This window comes from Coptis chinensis, chromosome 5, assembly GCF_015680905.1.
Source record: "Coptis chinensis isolate HL-2020 chromosome 5, ASM1568090v1, whole genome shotgun sequence".
Classification (NCBI taxonomy): domain Eukaryota; kingdom Viridiplantae; phylum Streptophyta; class Magnoliopsida; order Ranunculales; family Ranunculaceae; genus Coptis; species Coptis chinensis.
Window position 1 is genome coordinate 601914 of NC_141460.1, and position 18470 is coordinate 620383.

At 36.5% G+C, this 18470-nt stretch overlaps 1 protein-coding gene and 1 long non-coding RNA gene across 3 annotated transcripts; both read right to left on the reverse strand.

The window, feature by feature from the left end:
- Window positions 1-68: 68 nt before the first annotated feature.
- On the reverse strand, window positions 69-10082 carry U2A' (U2 small nuclear ribonucleoprotein A). Of its 2 annotated transcripts, XM_086559163.1 has the most exons (8): window positions 9894-10077; window positions 9777-9817; window positions 9563-9692; window positions 9290-9495; window positions 6176-6349; window positions 4619-4669; window positions 4336-4509; window positions 69-411 (listed from the first exon to the last, which is right to left on the reverse strand). In XM_086559163.1, the coding sequence occupies exons 1-8, from the start codon at window positions 9973-9975 to the stop codon at window positions 406-408; spliced, it is 864 nt and encodes a 287-aa protein (XP_086415289.1). In that variant the 5' UTR covers window positions 9976-10077; the 3' UTR covers window positions 69-405. The 2 variants fall into 2 exon arrangements, with proteins under 2 accessions (XP_086415289.1, XP_086415290.1); XM_086559164.1 differs by lacking the exon at window positions 9777-9817 and having other exon boundaries at window positions 9894-10082.
- A 2507-nt stretch (window positions 10083-12589) lies between these two features.
- On the reverse strand, window positions 12590-13747 carry LOC147496177 (uncharacterized). Its single transcript, XR_015196567.1, has 4 exons — window positions 13662-13747; window positions 13464-13533; window positions 13068-13387; window positions 12590-12707 (listed from the first exon to the last, which is right to left on the reverse strand). It is a non-coding gene; the product is annotated as an uncharacterized LOC147496177 (long non-coding RNA).
- Window positions 13748-18470: the final 4723 nt, after the last annotated feature.

The following is an 18470-nucleotide window of genomic DNA, read 5'->3' on the forward strand; positions in this document are numbered from 1 at the left end:
CTTGCTGCAGCCATAACACACATAGCAGCTCAGATGCAGAAGGTAGAATATACGTGTGTATCCAGAAGTGAACAAGAATGCCGACTATTTAGCTGGCCTTTCTTCACATGAGAACATTCAGTTAATTCAAAAGTTAAATCAACAATCTGAAAATGATGTCAAGTTCTTCGGTAATAAACTTAGCATCTGCACCTAATACAGAAATTCATAATTTGTAAGTGTTTGCAAGTAAGCTCTTCTTTCACTTGGAAGGATTGAATCCAAATTGATTGGGCCGAACAACCAATATATGGCTCTTTACCTAACAGAAATAGCACACGGCAAGGTATCCTTGATTGTACTCCTGATTGCTCTCTTGCTCCTGATTGCAAAATGAGTAGTCACCCATGAGGATCTCCATAACATCTAGTCCTGGAATAATACAAAATAAACGATTAAAATAGGATCTCTTTTTCTCAATGGGGTCAATGGGGTTAATAAATAATTGAAATCATTTCCCAACATAAACTAGACAAAAATGAAGTTTGGTTTAACAATATCAGAAATAAAGAAGGATAAAAATTTAGGGATAAGACTCTTGGATGATAATGACATTTCAAAATTTGGAAGTCTTACTTTGTCTGATAATATAAAAAAAATCTCTGGGGGCTCGAGGGGAGGGGTTATAAATAATTGAAATCATTTCCCAACATAAACTAGACAAAAATGAAGTTTGGTTTTTCCAATATCAGAAATTAAGAAGGATAAAAATTTAGGGATAAGACTCTTGGATGATAATGACATTTCAAATTTTGGAAGTCTTACTTTGTCTGATAATATAAAAAAATCTCTGGGGCTCGAGGGGGGGAGGGGTTATAAATAATTGAAATCATTTCCTAACATAAACTAGACAAAAATGAAGTTTGGTTTTTCCAATATCAGAAATTAAGAAGGATAAAAATTTAGGGATAAGACTCTTGGATGATAATGACATTTCAAATTTTGGAAGTCTTACTTTGTCTGATAATATAAAAAAATCTCTGGGGCTCGAGGGTCATTTCGATCCAAGCTAACATATATGATTAGTGTAAGAGTTCAATCACATTCTCTGGTATCTCTTCACGTGTCTTCACCAAACACCTAAATATGTACGCCCATCTTCCACAGTTCCATCTCTTCTCCTACCTTTTCTCCAGTTCTCCTAAACCTCATAACTACCCATCTTCTACCTCTTATCATATTCTTCTAATTTGTTGAATTTGTACTCTTCAATCTTGAGATAAAGATGTATCTTTGACACTACACTCAAGTCCAACCATAAAATCACCTTTCAAACAAACTAAAACAAATTTTAAAATCACCAACACCATTTTGTTCCACTTTGTGTTGTTGAGTTAGATATTCTTTTATCTTACCTAACCATCAGGAAAGCCATTTCTCAAAGTCAAATAACCAACTAAAATCCCATCAAACTCATATAACAAATCAAAGTTTTCATTGCAAAGCCAACCTTGAATTTTTCATTGCAAACCAAGACTTGAAAATGACTGAAGGATAGGAGGATCACTATCGTCCTGCCCCTTTAAAGGGATAGGAGTGTAGGACCATCCTACCCTATAAGAGCCAAAAAAGGGTGACCAGTTACGTCTAAAGTTTTATAAACATTTAAAATTGGTTTCCGTACCCATTATATACCCCTATCTTCTCCACCAATTAGTTTCACACTTTCACCGACCTCCCTCTATAAGCTCAACACCACAACACCAGCAGACAAACTGAAAACTCAACCCCTTCAATGATTGATGGAAAAGAAAAGAAAAAAAAAATACACCTTTCAACTAAACTTTCCCCTTCTTGTACTTCAAATTTAAATAGCAAGTTTAACCACCAATAATAATGGTAACAAACCATACGAGATGTTCACCATTTTCATTGCGATTATCTTCATGGGTTTGCAAATCTTGTTCAATTGGGGCTTGTGATCTTGATGTATGAATTCCAATTTGTTTTGAACAATACGATAATAGCCAGTAAGAAGTAAATGCCCACCAAATACAGCACTAATAAAGATTAAAACTGGTCAAAGGAATTCATTTTGTTTTGCTCCGGGCACTAAAAGAGATGGACAATTGGGAGCTACAAGGATAACTACCATTTCGTGTAGAGAATAACCATTGTCTGTTTAAAACTTTCATTAAAGAAATACAGGAAAAAAAAGAGACCAAAGATATTAATTGAAGATTGAGGATTGCTAGCAGTTGAGAAAGTGGAGATTCTTCTTTTGATTTTTTTTTTTTAAATGACTAGCCTGAACGGATTCCGGCAAGCCGGAGCAATGGCTAATGGGTTAGAAAAAGAGAGAAGGAAGTGAGTCAACTCATTTAACTCATTGATTACTTTTTCTGATAAAATAAAATTAAACCTTTAGAATAGGTGAACAGGTAGTTTTTTTTTTTGTCTGCCTAACCCTAGCTTAACCTTCAAAAAAAAAAGTAGCTTTTTTTGTCTGTAGTGTAGTAGGATGGCCCTACCCCTTTAAAGGGGTAGGACGCTAGCAATTCTCAAGGAATAGATATATAGAGGGGAAATGGTGGTGGCGGATGAAATTGGAGGTGCTTGTGAGAGAAGATATATAATCATTTATAAAGGAGAAGATAAGAAAAGATGGGACCCAGTTTCCAGAGTTTGATAATGGTGTTTGGGACTTTGGTTCCAACTGAAATAAAAATCTTAAAACAATAGAAAATTAGTAAATTATAATAAAGGTAGGGGCAAAATGGGGAAAAAATATGAGCATTAGAGTTTGCACTGTTGAGTTTCACTAAATCTTTATAATAGTAAGATAAGATGAAGAGATAAAGGTGAAGAGATGGAAACTGAATTTCAAGGGTGAAGAAGAGAGACTGGGACTCGGATCAATTTCCTGTCAGGTATTAGAAGATAGAGTCTCTAGAAGATATGTTGGCATAATTTGATAAGGAAGTCCCAGTAAAATGTTTAATCTGTTTAAGGCTTGACGGGTCAGAACTGTAACAGTTGCGGAGCATGCAGCGCACGATGTACTGCCCATAGGCTTTTCTTATGGCCTCTTTCTTTGATTTGTTTAGAAGTTTCTTATTTGCCCGGTTGACCCTCTTTAGAGCATTCCTAATGCAAGCAACAATTTTTCACCTCCACGTAGGACTATTTCCCCTCTTTGCTACCTTCCTAGTGAAAAGCTACGAAGGGTTGCCCAATGTAGAGGTGACTTTAAAACTTCGGACGGAATGTGACGGAATGAAACATCCCATCCGAAAACAAAAAACGAAAAATAGACGAGACGGAATAAAAGGTCTTGTTCGAAGTTTCATAACTCAGCAGCTATCTCCGAATTTTTACTATTGGTTGGTACAAATAATGGCTTGTAATTTGGGTTTTTTAATTGGTTTATCTTTTTATGTTATTGAAAGAGATTAAATAAATAAAAGATTTTTAGGGTTTTCATTGTTTTTAAAGTGAGGATTGCTTCTGCCAATTGTTAAACCCTATTATTCGGTATTAGAGTACGAGTCGTTCTCGGAAAAGAATAAAAGATTCCAAAATTTTGATGTCAAAGACTTTATTTTCACAGAGTTTTCGTGAGTTATGATATGTCGACATATTTGGAAAATGAATCAATTTTTTTAATCGGAAGTTGGAAAAATGTTAGGGACTCGAAGCATCACCAATTGTGTTTACTGAGCAAGCACCAGTAATGGAGACCACTGCTGCCACGTCGCCCCTAGGGTTACTCCTCTTCAAACCTAACTGTCCAGTACATACCCTAATTTTGACACCACAAAAATAGGTATGGCGTTCCCCTTGGTTGCCACATGTAAGAACTGAAATCTTTAAAAGGACAGTCTGCAAGAATTCAGTCTAATTTTTTGTTCCTTTCGCAGAAATATATTGGTCCCCTTATATCAATCAAAGAGTGTTCATAAAATTATTTTCAGGGTATTTGGCTTCCGCCGAAAGCAGATGATACCCTTTTATCTCCCACATATGAGTAGTGACTGACAAAAGAAAAGGAATGACTAATTTAGTGAACCAAGCTTTATAAATCTTAACATCACGGACAGAAGTAGCACTTTATGTATGGGTTGCAGGTGGTCTTTTCAGAGAAGGATTCAAAATTTGTCTTTAAGTGATGATTTTTAAGTAGCGAATTATGTTTCAATGTTTGGATTAGATGTATTTACTGTAGCCCCCCAGTAGTTGCTCACCGAGGAGTTGTATACAATCCGTATTTTGTTTTCTGGCATTTATAACTCATTTATCAGAGACAGAAGAAATTTTTTTGACATATCAAGAAGCCATACAGAGAATGTGCCTTACCTGCTCCATTGTTGCAGGGCCGTCATTCTTCTGTTGATGCTCAGCATCGTCCAACTGCTCAGTTGCTCCATTCTTAGCATCTACCTCCATTTTGTCATCTTGGGAACGGACGTATGTAGCTTTTTCATCACCTGGAATCTTCAGATCTGCCGGAAGCTGGCCTGACTTCAGTGCCTACTCAAGTAATAAGGACAAAACGTCAAGTCAAGAATCAACCTGATTTATAAATACAGCATCAAACATGAAATAAGGCACACAGAAAAGAAAGAAAGATAGTAAATACCTTCTCAAGCCTCGCAACCTCTTCCAGAGTTTGAGAATTCACAATCGCAGCCTGCAAATAAAAATTGAACTCAGATGAACATCCAAAGCATCGATAAAGTTTAAGTATCAAGGACTTCCCCAGGCAAATTTTTATGTAAGAATTATTTGTGTTCAATTAAACTAGTAAAAGGCCAAAAGTTGTTATGTTTGAACCAAGATGTTTCTCTTCCTTTCAAAATTATCCATATTACTAAAATATATATAATATGATTCAAGTAGGGAGAGGACATGGGTTAAGGTGAGATGTGTTACAGTACCAGTAGCAGAAGGAACCTATATAAAAGAATTGTTACAGCAAACTGAATAACTTGAACCGAATGTTGGACAAACTGACGTGGCACACTCAGCCCGACATGACAACGATCTCGTGCACACAAATTTGTACTGGGATAAACAAGCTAAAACTTAGTTTTCTAGCTCTCAATACAACATTTTATCAATCTCCGTTTTTCTATCAGTCTCTACACTAGCTATAAAATGTCTTCTTCATGGACGATAAACTAATTTTTCTCACTTGAAATTTGTAAAGTCGAGTTTCTCTTCCTGTACTGTAACAAGAAAAACTGAATGCTCCTTTTGTCCAAGTTCAGCGGAGAGAAATGGCTATAAACACTGCTAAACCGAGATTCAGATCAACTGTTTGAACAAATACATCAGTCAATGTATAACAGCTTATAAAAAGAGAATTCTATAACAGTGTGAGCTACAAGTTTGAAGTGTGCAAAGACTTGTCGAAACTTTTCTCAATGATTTGATTATATTCATTAGTGAAAGATAATGGAGAGTATTCACCATAATTAGCATTTTCATTCAAGTTAGAGAAACAGCACTGCCGGGAAGTAGAGAAATCAAGTCCGTTGTCAGATCAACGAACAGAGATCATGGAAGAAATTGATCCTTTAGATTTGTTCTGTTCCCTTCTCCGATCATCAACATTGCTTCATTGTCATGGTTAGGCTAACTTTGACTAAATTTCTTTACAGACTCACACCTGGTAGAATTAAATAATAAAGTGTAATATATCACGAATAAGGAGACAAATCACGAGATTTGGTTGCCGCATCAGTTTGTCTAACAACATTCAGTTGAAGTCGTAGGTTGCTCTAAGAAAATTTAAAAGAATATAATGGGGGAGGAAATATTTCTAAAAAAATTCTTTGAAAGTTTTAAACCACAGAGAAGGAGAGAGAGAGAGTTTGGGGGAAAAAAGAACACATCAGTATGTCCTAATCTACCATGCCACTGATAATGAAAACTACTTTTCCGTGAGGAGATGTAAGAACATACAATGGGGAATTACTTCACAAAAATATCACATATAGTGTACAAAATAAGTAATGTACTACAAATTGACCAGAAGTTAAAGAGTCCACAAATTATGACCTACTGTGAGTATGATCCATAGGATATAACGGAATAAGCATCTTCCTACAATGCCAGCTAATAATAAACAATTCTTTAATGAAGGAAATTTCTAGGACATACTATGAATGCAACAAGTCAACAGCAACCATACCTTAATAGCTATTATTTGCTCTGGTGTTGGAGCAGTGACAGTAGGTGTCTGATCTTCCTTGGGAGATTCTGGAACATTCTGAAGCTCTCCTGGTGTAAATGTCTTAGCAGGTTCCCTTCTAGCTTCCTCCTCTGCTTCTTTTGATGCAAACAAGTTTTCCGCTTCAATTCTCTCCTGTCAATTGAAGATACATAATATTTAGAAACTAACCAATATAACAATCGAAGTATAACAAACACTGTATCCTATCAGACAAAGAAACAAAAATTGAATATTTCTACAATGCCCAAGTCGACAGCATCCACAAGGGACAAGAATTAAAAAAAAGGCATTGAGGCTTAAGCCTCATGGGCGCCTTGCACGTTGAGGCTCTAGCTTTACAAATTAAAACATGCACACTGTGAGGCTCCTCAATAGTGTGAGGCGTGAGCTTTGAGGCTTAAGACTTCAGGCTTAGTGAGGCTGAGCCCCACTAGAAATACAAATACCCCAGCCTTTTTTATTACTTCTTTTTCATTTTTTTGCCACTGTTTTGAGAATGACGATCTTGTAGAGGAATATGTTGATGATATTCTTACTGGCGAATGAAAAGAATGGAGCCTTGGAACCTTGAAGCTATGAGTCTAGGTCAGCGAATGTCTTATTGTCTTTATGCTTATGACTGCATCTATGCGTGTGTAAGTGGGTGTCTACTGTTTAGTCAGTCGCGACTATGTTTATGTTTGAGACTTATGTGACTAGTTAAGTCCCTAAGTATTTCTGTTTAGAATTATACCATAATATCATTCTACACTTGTGTTTTAGCATTATACTATGTTGGAGATGTTATTAGGGTGTACTAGGGCAATTTTGTCTTTACACATCTATTCTAATATATTAATAATATATGAGATGCCCGGCTACAATGTGCAGCCGACTCTACTCTTTCTCTTCCTTTTCTCCTTTGTTTCTCTCCTCTCCTCTGTTTGGTACCTTAATTCTCAACTTACTATATTGCTATGCTATATTTCTATTTACCCATCTTTTTGGATGTGTATTTAGACTTAATTTCTGCTTTTCATACATAGAGCACGATGCGTCTGCAACAAGTTAAAACCTTAAGCCTCAGTACATTTTATTTGTGCTATAGTAATTTCATTAGTATGACATACTGTTTCTCTTCTATCTAAATTCACAACTACTTTTTCTTGATTTTTCCAGTCTTTTTTTATTTTTTTTCTTTTTCCTTTTTGTTTCTGTTTTTTTATTGAGTCTAAGCCTTTGAGGCCTGCCTCAAGCCTCACAGAGGCAGTGAGCCTCAAGGCTCTGATGGGTCTTTAAAAACGCTGCCAAGGGATGATGATTTTGTGAAGTTGATCTCCACATCAACGAGATCCTCTATGATTTTGAAGGAACATCATAGACCGCAATATATGAAGTAGGTAGAAACTTTAGAGAAGCGGATAAGAGACTGGGTGTGGGATGACAATGATTCCTTTACAATGAAATCATTTTACCCAGTTTTGGCTAAGCAATATTCATTGGTGGCGCTTGAGGAGAATGAAAGAATCACCAATTTTCCATATAAGCGGATTTGGAAAAACTTTATCCCACATAAAGTTGCTTTCTTTTGTTGGGGCTCTTACTTGGGTAGAATTCAAATCATTGACAATTTCAATCGGAGAGGTATGAATATCCCCAATGTGTGCGTGTATTGCAAGATGATGGAAAAAGATGTGGACCACCTTCTCCTCAAATGTCCAATCACTTTCGGAATTTGGATAATATTCTATGCATCTTTCGATATTGCTTGGGTGTCACCATCAAATATCAAGGAGGCCTTGGGCAAGAGTATTATCATGGGTTCACTCTCTAGCAAAGCCAAATGACTAACGGATCATCTATCAAATGTCATTGTATGGACACTATGGAAAGAAAGGAACACGAAGATTTTTGAACAAAAGGAAAGGGAGTGCATAAGTTGGTAGTGGAAATCAAAGAACTCCTATTTGATTGGGGACGTGCTACTCCATTGTTTATGTTTATGGGTGTAACATTTGGTGATTTCATGTGTAATTGGAATGGGCTAGTAAGATGAGCAAGCTTATTAATTGCCTAATTGGGGAGTTTGAGTGTGGTCAAGTAGCTCCTTGCTACTTAGACTTTTGAACATTGTAACATTATTATCTTTCTATGAATATGAGTGAATTTTACCGATAAAAAATAAATAAATAAATAAATAAAAAATGAAGGAATAACACATTGTCCTTATATTTCCACACCAAGTGTATTAGGGTACCGATAAATGGCCTTGAACGGACACTTACTTCAAATTTGAAGTAGTCTTTTATTTAAGTCACAAATGTTAAATTGAGCGGATTCTTGGTGAGAATGATCTCCATGACAAGATCAGCCTAACCAAAAATCAGTATATACATTTCCAAACCAATATCAATGAAAAATGAATGATTCTGAATGGGAACTTACTTCAAATCGTCTTTTAGTAAAGTTGCAAATGATAAACTGAGTAAATTTTTTGCCAAAATGGGCCCATATTACGTGGCGTCCAAAAGGGTTTCATAAAAAAAAAACACTTGAGTTAAACAAATACTGTTCTTGTAAAGTAAAATTATATGAGATAAGAATAGTTTAGTTAGTTAATTGATTAAAATTCTAAGTAGCTTTGCACAACTTACCTGAGGTTTGAACTTTAGAGATCTTTAATCAGTACTTTCAAATAGTGATGATCTCCCCAACATGCTTCTTTACAAAAGCAATTCCAGAGAAATGACAGACTACAGATGCAGCCACAAGTGGCCAAGTAACCCTTACGGGACTAGGTGAGCAAATAGGGATTTGAGATGTCTAGTCTCTGTGTGCACCATTTATTATAAGCTAAGCAAAGCGACTGTGGTTTTAGACTCCACTGCAATAGCATGTATTCAATATCATCACCACAATTTTTGAAAGCTAACTTAGAGTTGACAATTTAATAAAAAATCCAGCAAATTGTGAATTAGCACTGAAGCAGTATAAGAAAGAAAGCACAGTATTGTCTGAGTATGAAAGGCAAGTGGGGAACAGATAAGTGGTGACAGTGATAAATATTCATGGATGCTTTGCGTACGAGATTACCTTATGTTTGACTTTGTTAAAATCCAAAACGCGCAGAGATTTTAATTTGAAGATGACATAGAGACGGTAATTGGGTTTCTTGGTAATGTTGTTATCCAAGAGAGTGAGGAAGCGCAGCTTTGTTAGGGAGGCAAGAGGGTCGATCTCAACCAAGTTAACAAGACGGTTGTTTGTGAGAACCAAAGTATGCAGCTTTGGTAAGTAGTCTGTAAAGAAAATAAGATGTAAGCTGATGCAGAGAAAAGGAAAGGAATGAGTGAGTGAGTGAGTGACCTCCAATATTGAGATTGATGCGGGTGATTCTATTGTTGTTAATAAGCAAGGTGCCGAGTCGAGCTAAGAAAGGAAAGTTTTCAAGCTTGACAATCTCATTATCAGACAAATCAACAGTATCGAATTGGTCCTGCCAAATAATGAGAGAATGAACAGCACTGATTAACATGTACGTCGAAAATTCATTCATTCATTCATTCATAATAATAAGTACCTCAGTGGCACCCAAATTTTCAAGAACAGAAATTTTATTTCCTGAGGAATAAAAGAAAAATAAAAGAAAAAAAGAGTCAGTGTTAGTACGAAGACGAAGAAAGACGGGAAGACGTACCTCTGAGGTCCAACTCACGGTCCGAAACGGCATTGAAAAAGTGAGGGCTCTTCCATATCAAGTCCGCCGTTAACCTCACCATCACAACCTCTTTCTCTTTCTCTTTCTCTTTCTCTTCTTTCTCTACTTCTGTTATGTCGGCTCAAACCCACAGCTGCCTCGGGCTTGGGCTTAAACACTTCAAGGTCTAGTTTCTAGGATTTTTCACAAAAGACTTTTTATAAGTCAACAAAACCTTGAAACATATGACAACTAGCATTTCACCCGGCCATGCCCGGATTGTTTTATTGTATGCTTTAAATATTTGGGTTTACCTGTATTTTGGGCTTAATTTTTATAAAATTATTAGAGTCAACTATATTTAACTGGCTTAGTCCATTTTGGCGACATGGGGATATAAAAAATGGGGAGAAAAACAAAAGGAAGAAAAAGAGAAATCTGAAATTTTCAAAAAAAAATAAATCAAAAAATAAATCAGTCGATTTACTTTCACCCCGCCATGCCGGGATTGTTTCATTGTATGCTTTAAATGTTTGGGCTTACCTGTATTTTGGGCTTAATTTTTATAAAATGCTTAGTCCATTTTGCGACATGGGGATGTAAAAAACGGGGAGAAAAATAGTGAGATGGAATGATAGATCATTAGGGAACCTTTATAGCTTAAAAAAAAATAGAAAAAGAGAAATCTGAAATTTTCTGAAAAAAATATAAAAAAAATAAATCAGTCGAACCTCACATTTCAACAATCTAAAGGAATAATAACTATATAATATCCGTTAAAAACCACTGATGAATCTTACTTAATATACTACTCAATTTATGGACAATAGTACTTGATAAAGTAGAATTTATCTTTCTTTCAATAACAAATTCAAAATGGAAAAGTCATTGAACAATGACATTTTAAGCCGAGTTTGAATCAAGCAAAGTGAAAACACAATCGAAGTTTGAATACCTCTTTGAATCTCATCGATTTTGTGTTGATTTGTGAAACTTAATGGATCATTCACTTTCCCAACGGGAGAGCTTGGACCAAAGAATGTAAAGCTTGGCATTGAAGCTACGGAGATGAGAGCTCCAAGCTATTTGACTCATGACAACTACTAAATGAAAAGCCTCTCGGATCTGAGCAAGGTGTGGCGGGCACAAAAGAAGAAAATGACAATTTGCAAGTAAATGCGGGTGAAAACTCTCCCTTCGCTTCTCCAATAAGAGGAGACTCGGAACCAAAGGTGATATCTTGATTCATTCAATCGACTCCATCTTCCACATATTCAATATCCTTTGTAACTTCCATTAAGCAACCATCTTATTAACCAAATAAATCAATTACTAACTCTCATAAGTACAACTAATTAAAAAATCATGAACATATACAGAGTATATACAGAGCTATGTTTCACCAATGACTTTAGCACAAACTCCTTCAAGCCTCAGTTACTTAATATAATATACTCTTAGATTTTCACCCATTGATCCAACCAAATTACTTGCAGAGCCATCGCCAATTGTTGCTCCAAAAGGGATCCCTTGACCATAGCTCTCAGAAGCAAAGTTAGATGCCATCATCTACCAGCTCGTCACCGTCCACGGTCAATGAGCTTCTTTCTACATTATCGACCTCCCTGCATTTGCAACGTGGTTCATTAACTGTACTCCCACCACCCTCGATGTTCCGGTTATGCGTACTTGGTCCCCTTGATTCAAATGAAGCTGCACGATCACCAACCTCACTTCCTGAAGGCTGCCCAATCCCTAGCAATCATAAGATTCGGATCAACGGTCGAGAAGTCCTAGATTTCGATCAGAAAGCCACATAAGCTACAATCCAACATAGGTGACCTAGATTCAGATCTTGACTCAGGAAAAACTAATTTTTTCTTTCTCGTGTCTCTTTTAAGAGAAGCAGAGATTGCATGTTTGATAGGTCCAGGATGATGTGAAGGCGAGTAAGTTTGCATTAGGACCAAAGGGGCATTCATCTCTAGTCGATTGGCGGAGCTTTCTTGATCTGGAATGCTAAGAACCCATCTTGGCTCCCATCCACACAAAGCTAATCAGCTTTTGGACTGTCAATGAAAAACATTAACCAATGTAAAATGAAAAGGTTGAAACTTCTACTTCGAGTAGCCAAATAATATATGTTTATCAAGTCACCAGCATGAATAAATATTTCCACATATCTTACATGAGAATAAATGCAAAAAGTGTTATCTCGACTGATGAACTCTATTCCTTGTATGTAATATGTTTCCCTAGCCAAAGTTTCTGACTGGGCTAGAAGACGATTAATTTGTGAACTCCTAGAAAGTCGCATCTGACTAATTGCGAGGCAAAGACAAAACGAAAGGGAAACAAATTGCAACAATCCGTCACATCGATCCTTAAAGCCCCCAATTAGTGCTGAAGGTGGGGTTGGAGGAAACTGAACCGAGCTTTCCACACAGCTATTTCCCCTCCAAGGACATGAGGTTTCCGGCGCTAACATTAATTTTGCTTGGCAAAGGCTTTACCGGCATTATTAGCTTGAATAAAACAGATGAGATTGACTCTTTTGTTAGAAAAGCTCATGGAGAAAATGAAACATAAAACACAACTCCCCATTAAATTTAATATAGTATTATAAATTAATAACTATGATATTAATATGGTATTATTAAACTAACAACTCGAGGACAACAATGGTTCACCTTCGGTTGGTGTCCACAATGCAAACAAAACAAAACTAAGATTTGAGCCGCAAGATTCACATACAATTATATCAACATCAACACTCACCCAACCTCTTCGGGCGTAATCCAATGGTCTCGCAATCTGGAAAAAATAAATAGGAGTCAAAACAAAAAACAAAAAAAAAACATAGAATATAGAGTATGATAGCAAAAATCATTGGCTCTAGTTGTTTTTTTTTTTATGCCAAGCTAATTGTATAAGTTGGCAAATATTTTTAGAACAATTGTTAACATGATCTGCAATGCAAAATTAATTACCAGTAAGAATCAACACGGTAAGTACTTCATTCAATCTTAAAATGCACTGACATTGCTAATTGGTTGTTGGAATTTCTATTCAAAGAAGAAGAAAAATTACGTTGTTTATAGTTTAGATTGAATATATTTCAAAACCCCAAAAAATACAGAATAGATGTGAAATAAATATGCTAAAAAAACTTACAGATCAATGGACTGATTAAACTGCTTCTTTCTTCGTCAATCGTGAGTTCTTCAATCTTGGCGGTTGAGAACTCGTGGGATTTTGGTCTTTTGGGTGTTTTTTATTTTGCGGACTATTAGAAGGTTTAGAAGGTTTTTTGTTGTTTTAGGATTCATAGCTTAAACTTTGAAGGGGTCAAAGGTTTTTTTGTTTAAGAATCAATTTTTGTGTTTTTATGGCTCGTAGTTCTATCACAAATCCTTTTTTAAAGTGGCGTCTAATTGTTTTATGTATCTTGAAAGCATCTGCACGATCTCGAGAGAATCCTACGACTGAATTACCTGAGATTGAGTACTTGTATGTAATAACCGATGAACATGTCCTAGATAGTAATTGTATGATTGGGAGTCAAATTACCTGTGGCTCACAATCCGAAAGGTTAGGATGCATTGTATTCATGAAACATTCACCACTTTATTGTCATAACCTACAAAATCGACACAAAAAATGAAAGTACTAATAAATTACAATGCAGTTCATGGATTATAAGAGATAATTGAAATAATTAGGCATAAGGGATCAAAGCATACATCTTGCAAAAAGAAGAGTACTAACTGGTCTTAATTTTGATGAACTATGTTTCCAATCGGTATTTGTTTAATTAAGAACATTATACTCAAGAACACCACACATCTAGTACTTTCGGTTAGCATGCTGCAAATTTTTCTTTGACTATACTTTCAGCAAGCTTCTTTCCTACACAAAACAATATATTAATCATCTACCAATCATAATACGGGTAAACATTGTACATTTTACAACCCATTAGTTGGGCTTTAAAATTTACAAAGATATTGCTTCCACTTCAAAATTTTACATAGTTTTATAACAATCTGCATTCTTTTAAAGTATTTCAGTGGAGGGGAACACGTGATTTAATAAAAATTCTCAAGGGAAAATGTTATTTTGTAGAGAGATAAAGTAAATACTGCAAAGTGCAAACCCATAAATCAACTATGAGTCATTGACAAATTCAAACAATGCTATCTCAAATAGTCAAATATATAAGGACAAGACTGGGAGTACGATTCAAAGAGTTCTCAATGTGAGAACATAGTGTACACACTAAAAAGTAAAAAAATACAAATGCTTTAACCATCAGTGAATATATCAGTCAATCTAACCCCTCAATAGTCAATACAATCAATCAACTAACCGACGACGTTGAAACTTTATTGACGTAACTATATATGTACACTTGTAAATTACCTCATCATGATCCTAAACTCTTCAAAACTAAGCACACCATGGCCATTCAAGTCAAAAGTATGAATAATACTTTGACACTCTTCAATCGTTCTTCAATTGTTGTTGACATAAACAACAATGCTAGGTACAAAATTTGAACTGCCTTCCATTGCACTTGAATGAACACTTCTGTTTATTGGGTGTCTACCAAATTTCAACCTGGATAAGAGTTGGTTTACTAATTATTGACAAATGACAAAATGAATAACACTGGAAGGTATAGGAAACATGAAGTGCAGCCTTCTTGCCATTATGCCATGCATGACACTTCCTATCAATTGAAAAAGAAACTAAACAACGAAAAACAATTGAGCAAGGCTTTGGCTAGATTATCGATGTCACACTTTCACCCAAAATAACTGAAGCCTAGAACCTAACTACGGTTCACGTTGTAGCACTATCTAATGCCAAGAATAAAAAGTACCCAGAGATGTTCAAGTGTAGCAGAATATGACACTATTTTACTCATTTATGTGTTTGTTTCCACATTTATTAACATCTTGAAAAAAAAATATTTTGATCAGTTGGGGAACCCCCCTGTAATATACAAACTAAATTTGGAATTCCGTCAGTTGACATTGTCCTAACCTACATTTCTCTGTTCCTAATGCATATTGTAGGATGAATCACGTCATGAAAGTAAGTCCCAATAAAGCATCACCCTGTGAAAACCTTATTCCTTATTATCTTCTCTGACTCTATCAAACCCAAATGTCTTATCCCATTCTCTTTCAACCATCTTTCCTTCCCCTGTCTATACCCCATTTTTTTTTTTTTTTGGTAGGTAAGCAGGGTTGTTATAGAGGTCCCTTACCCCTTTGCATTAAAGAAAGAAAAGTCAATTACATTCTTGCATATACTTTGCCTATAACATCCTCATAGACAATTTTCTTAACATCCTCGAGAACGAGCTAGGTACAATCTCAATAAAACTTACAAGTAGGAATATTAGCAGCTAAGGCATCGCTAATTTGTTAGCCTCTCTATATGCATGTGTAATAGTAAAATGGTCTAAGTGTCCTATGTAGTCTTGTATCTCCTCCATTAAGTGGTTTGCTTGCCATGGGTGTCCTTGTTCTTCATGAAAGACACCACATTACTTTCGAAGTCCGATCGGTGGCCGCAATTCTTCTAATGTTATGCTTCTTTCGCCAATTTGAGTCCTTGCTTGAGCCCGTAGAGTTCGATAAGTGCAATGGTATTGTATTATGTCTTCCCTTTGCTGCAATGACTTCCCCTTATGGTCCCCGATGGCAGCAGCCCATCCTCCTTGAGTGCCTTGCAAGGTACCATCGTGTTCAAATTGTATATGCCTTCTTCACCTCTCTCCCACTTACATTTCTTTATCTGTTTCATGTTGACTCTATATCAATGTTCCATAATGCCATGAGTCGACTTCTCTTAGGTCCTTCATCCATTTTGAATTGACATGCCGCAAAGTTTTGTTTTTGTATCACTCGAATTAGAAAAGAGGTTTGTTCAGCCATGGTGTGAGCGTTCTTGAAGATTCTGTTGTTCCTTTCTTGCCACACTCCGTATACAAATCCATTGAATAAGAGCCTCAATGCATCCTGTTCACATCCTTTGCCAAGTCCTTTTTCCAAAGACCCATTCAACCTCTTTTGACCAAGTTTGTTCCCTTTGTCTATTATAGCCTGCACTTTGAAGTAGTTTCTTCCATACAAATTGTGAGTAAGTACAATGGAAAAATAAGTGTTTTTCTCTCTTTTCCCTCCAAGAGAGAACACACAACTCGAGTGGACCACCTTCCATTCTCTTAATTTACTCAAGGTCTTCAAACCCTCATTGAGTGCTAACCAAGTGATAAATGAATGTCGAGGTATATTGTTTGAGAACCACCCAATACCATGCCAATTAATGGTTTGTTTTGAGTCCCTCAGGGCTATGATAAGTGTCTTTGAGCTTAAACTCACCTCCGGGGAATCGACCGGACAATTTTATCCTCGCCTCTGCCTATGCTAACAACCTCTTCCATTTGCATAATAATATCCGGTAAAATTACCCTAATATGATGTGGAATATTCCACCTACCATTCTCAAGCACGTTAGATACATTTGCATTCATTCTACATGTAGAATCAAGAATTAATGCTTGTGGAAAGTCTTAAGGATACCTGCAGGATGCCAAGAGTCTAGCCAGAACTTGGTATTGTCTCCATTTCCTATCTGGTGAAGTGCAATTGGAGAAGCAAGCTTACGGTCATGAAGAATGTTCCTCCAAACCCACGAGCAGTCATTTGGGACCTTTAAGTGCCAGAAGTTCCTATTTTTTTATCAATTTCTTGTTCACCCAGTTCACCCATAGAGTTTCCTTTCCACTCACAATATGCCATATGTGTTTGAGATTGGTCGCATGATTGAGTATACTCAAGTTTCTGATGCCCAGTCCACCCTCCTCATATGGATAACACAACTGTTCCCACCTAAGCAATGCATGAGACGTAGCTCCATCAGGTCCATTCCAAAGGAAGTTTCTGAGCAATCTATCAATATCATCAACTATTTTTTGCGGAAGAACAAAGGATGATAGCCAATAGATGCTTAGGTTATTGAGAACCGCCTTTATGAGTTGAAGCCTGCCAGCATAAGATAAAGATTTGCCCTTCCAACTCTGTATCTTGTTAGAAACCTTTTCAAGAAGTGGTGCACAATCAGAAAATGTTAGCCTTGTTGTGATCAATGGGAGTCCCAAGTACTTTACAGGAAGTGTACCTTTTTGGAATTGGATCACACTTTGAATCTGATTGCATGTGGTAGTATCTATCCCTGCATAGAACATGTTACTCTTGTCCAAGTTTACTTGCAACCCAGTACACATCTTAAAGCTGTTCAAAGTATTCTTCTTCAAAGCTTCTTCGCGGTCGATATCCCCGTTCATAAAGGCTATGAGGTCGTCGGCAAAGGAAAGGTGTGTGATAATGGGATTGTCACACTTATAATGCAATTTGAAAGATCCATCATCCACTTTCTCCATAATCAGCTGTGAAAAGAGCTCCATAACAAGGACGAATAGGTACGGAGACATAGGGTCTCCTTGTCTAATGCCTCTTCTGCCTTTAAAATATCCAAAAGGTGATCCATTAAGCATGATAGAATACCTCGGGGTTTGAATACATGTTTGAATCCATCTAATGAACTTCATAGGAACTCCCACTATGGTTAAAGCAAACTCCACTGCCTCCCATCTGATAGAGTCATATGCCTTCCTTAGGTCGATCTTTGCTGCACATCTTGGTGGTCCAGAATCTCTGTGATAGTTGTGCAAGAGCTCATGTGACAAAAGGATGTTATCCTGAATGCTTCTACCAAACACAAATGCTGATTGATTAGGGGATATCACCTGTGGTATAAAAGCCTTCATTCTGCTTGTTATGATTTTTGTAATGCACTTATAGACCACAGTGCAGCATGCAATTGGTCTATAGTCACTCAAGGAAGTAGGGCTTTCTGTCTATACCCCATTGGAGCTAATTCTCACCCATCTTCAGTAACTTCAAACTCTCACTAACCCTAGGAAAGAATCCTTGCGGCCTCAAGCACCAAGCTCCGAACACACCAAATAAAACCCCCAAATCATTTTCAAATCTCTCTATACCGTGTTCATATTTAGATGCGAAATAAATATGCTAAAAAAAACTTACAGATTAGTGGACTGATTAAACTGCTTCTTTCTTCGTCAATGGTGAGTTCTTCAATCTTGGCGGTTGAGAACTCGTGGGATTTTAGTCTTTTGGGTGTTTTTTATTTTGGGGACTATTAGAAGGTTTTGTTGTTTTAGGATTCATAGCTTAAACTTTGAAGGGTCGAAGGGTTTTTGTTTTACAATCAATTTTTGTGGTTTTATGACTCGTAGTTCTATGACGAATCGTTTTTTAAAGTGGCGTCTAATTGTTTTATGTATCTTGAAAGCATCTGCACGATCTCGAGAGAATCCTACAACTGAATTACCTGGGATTGAGGACTTAGATGTAATAACCGATGAATATGTCCTAGATAGTAATTAAAAATGGGTCTTTAAGTGAAAATATTGCTGACGTGGCCTCCTGAAATCGCAGATGAGCATTTTCGCCCACTGTGTAATAATGGTTTTAGATT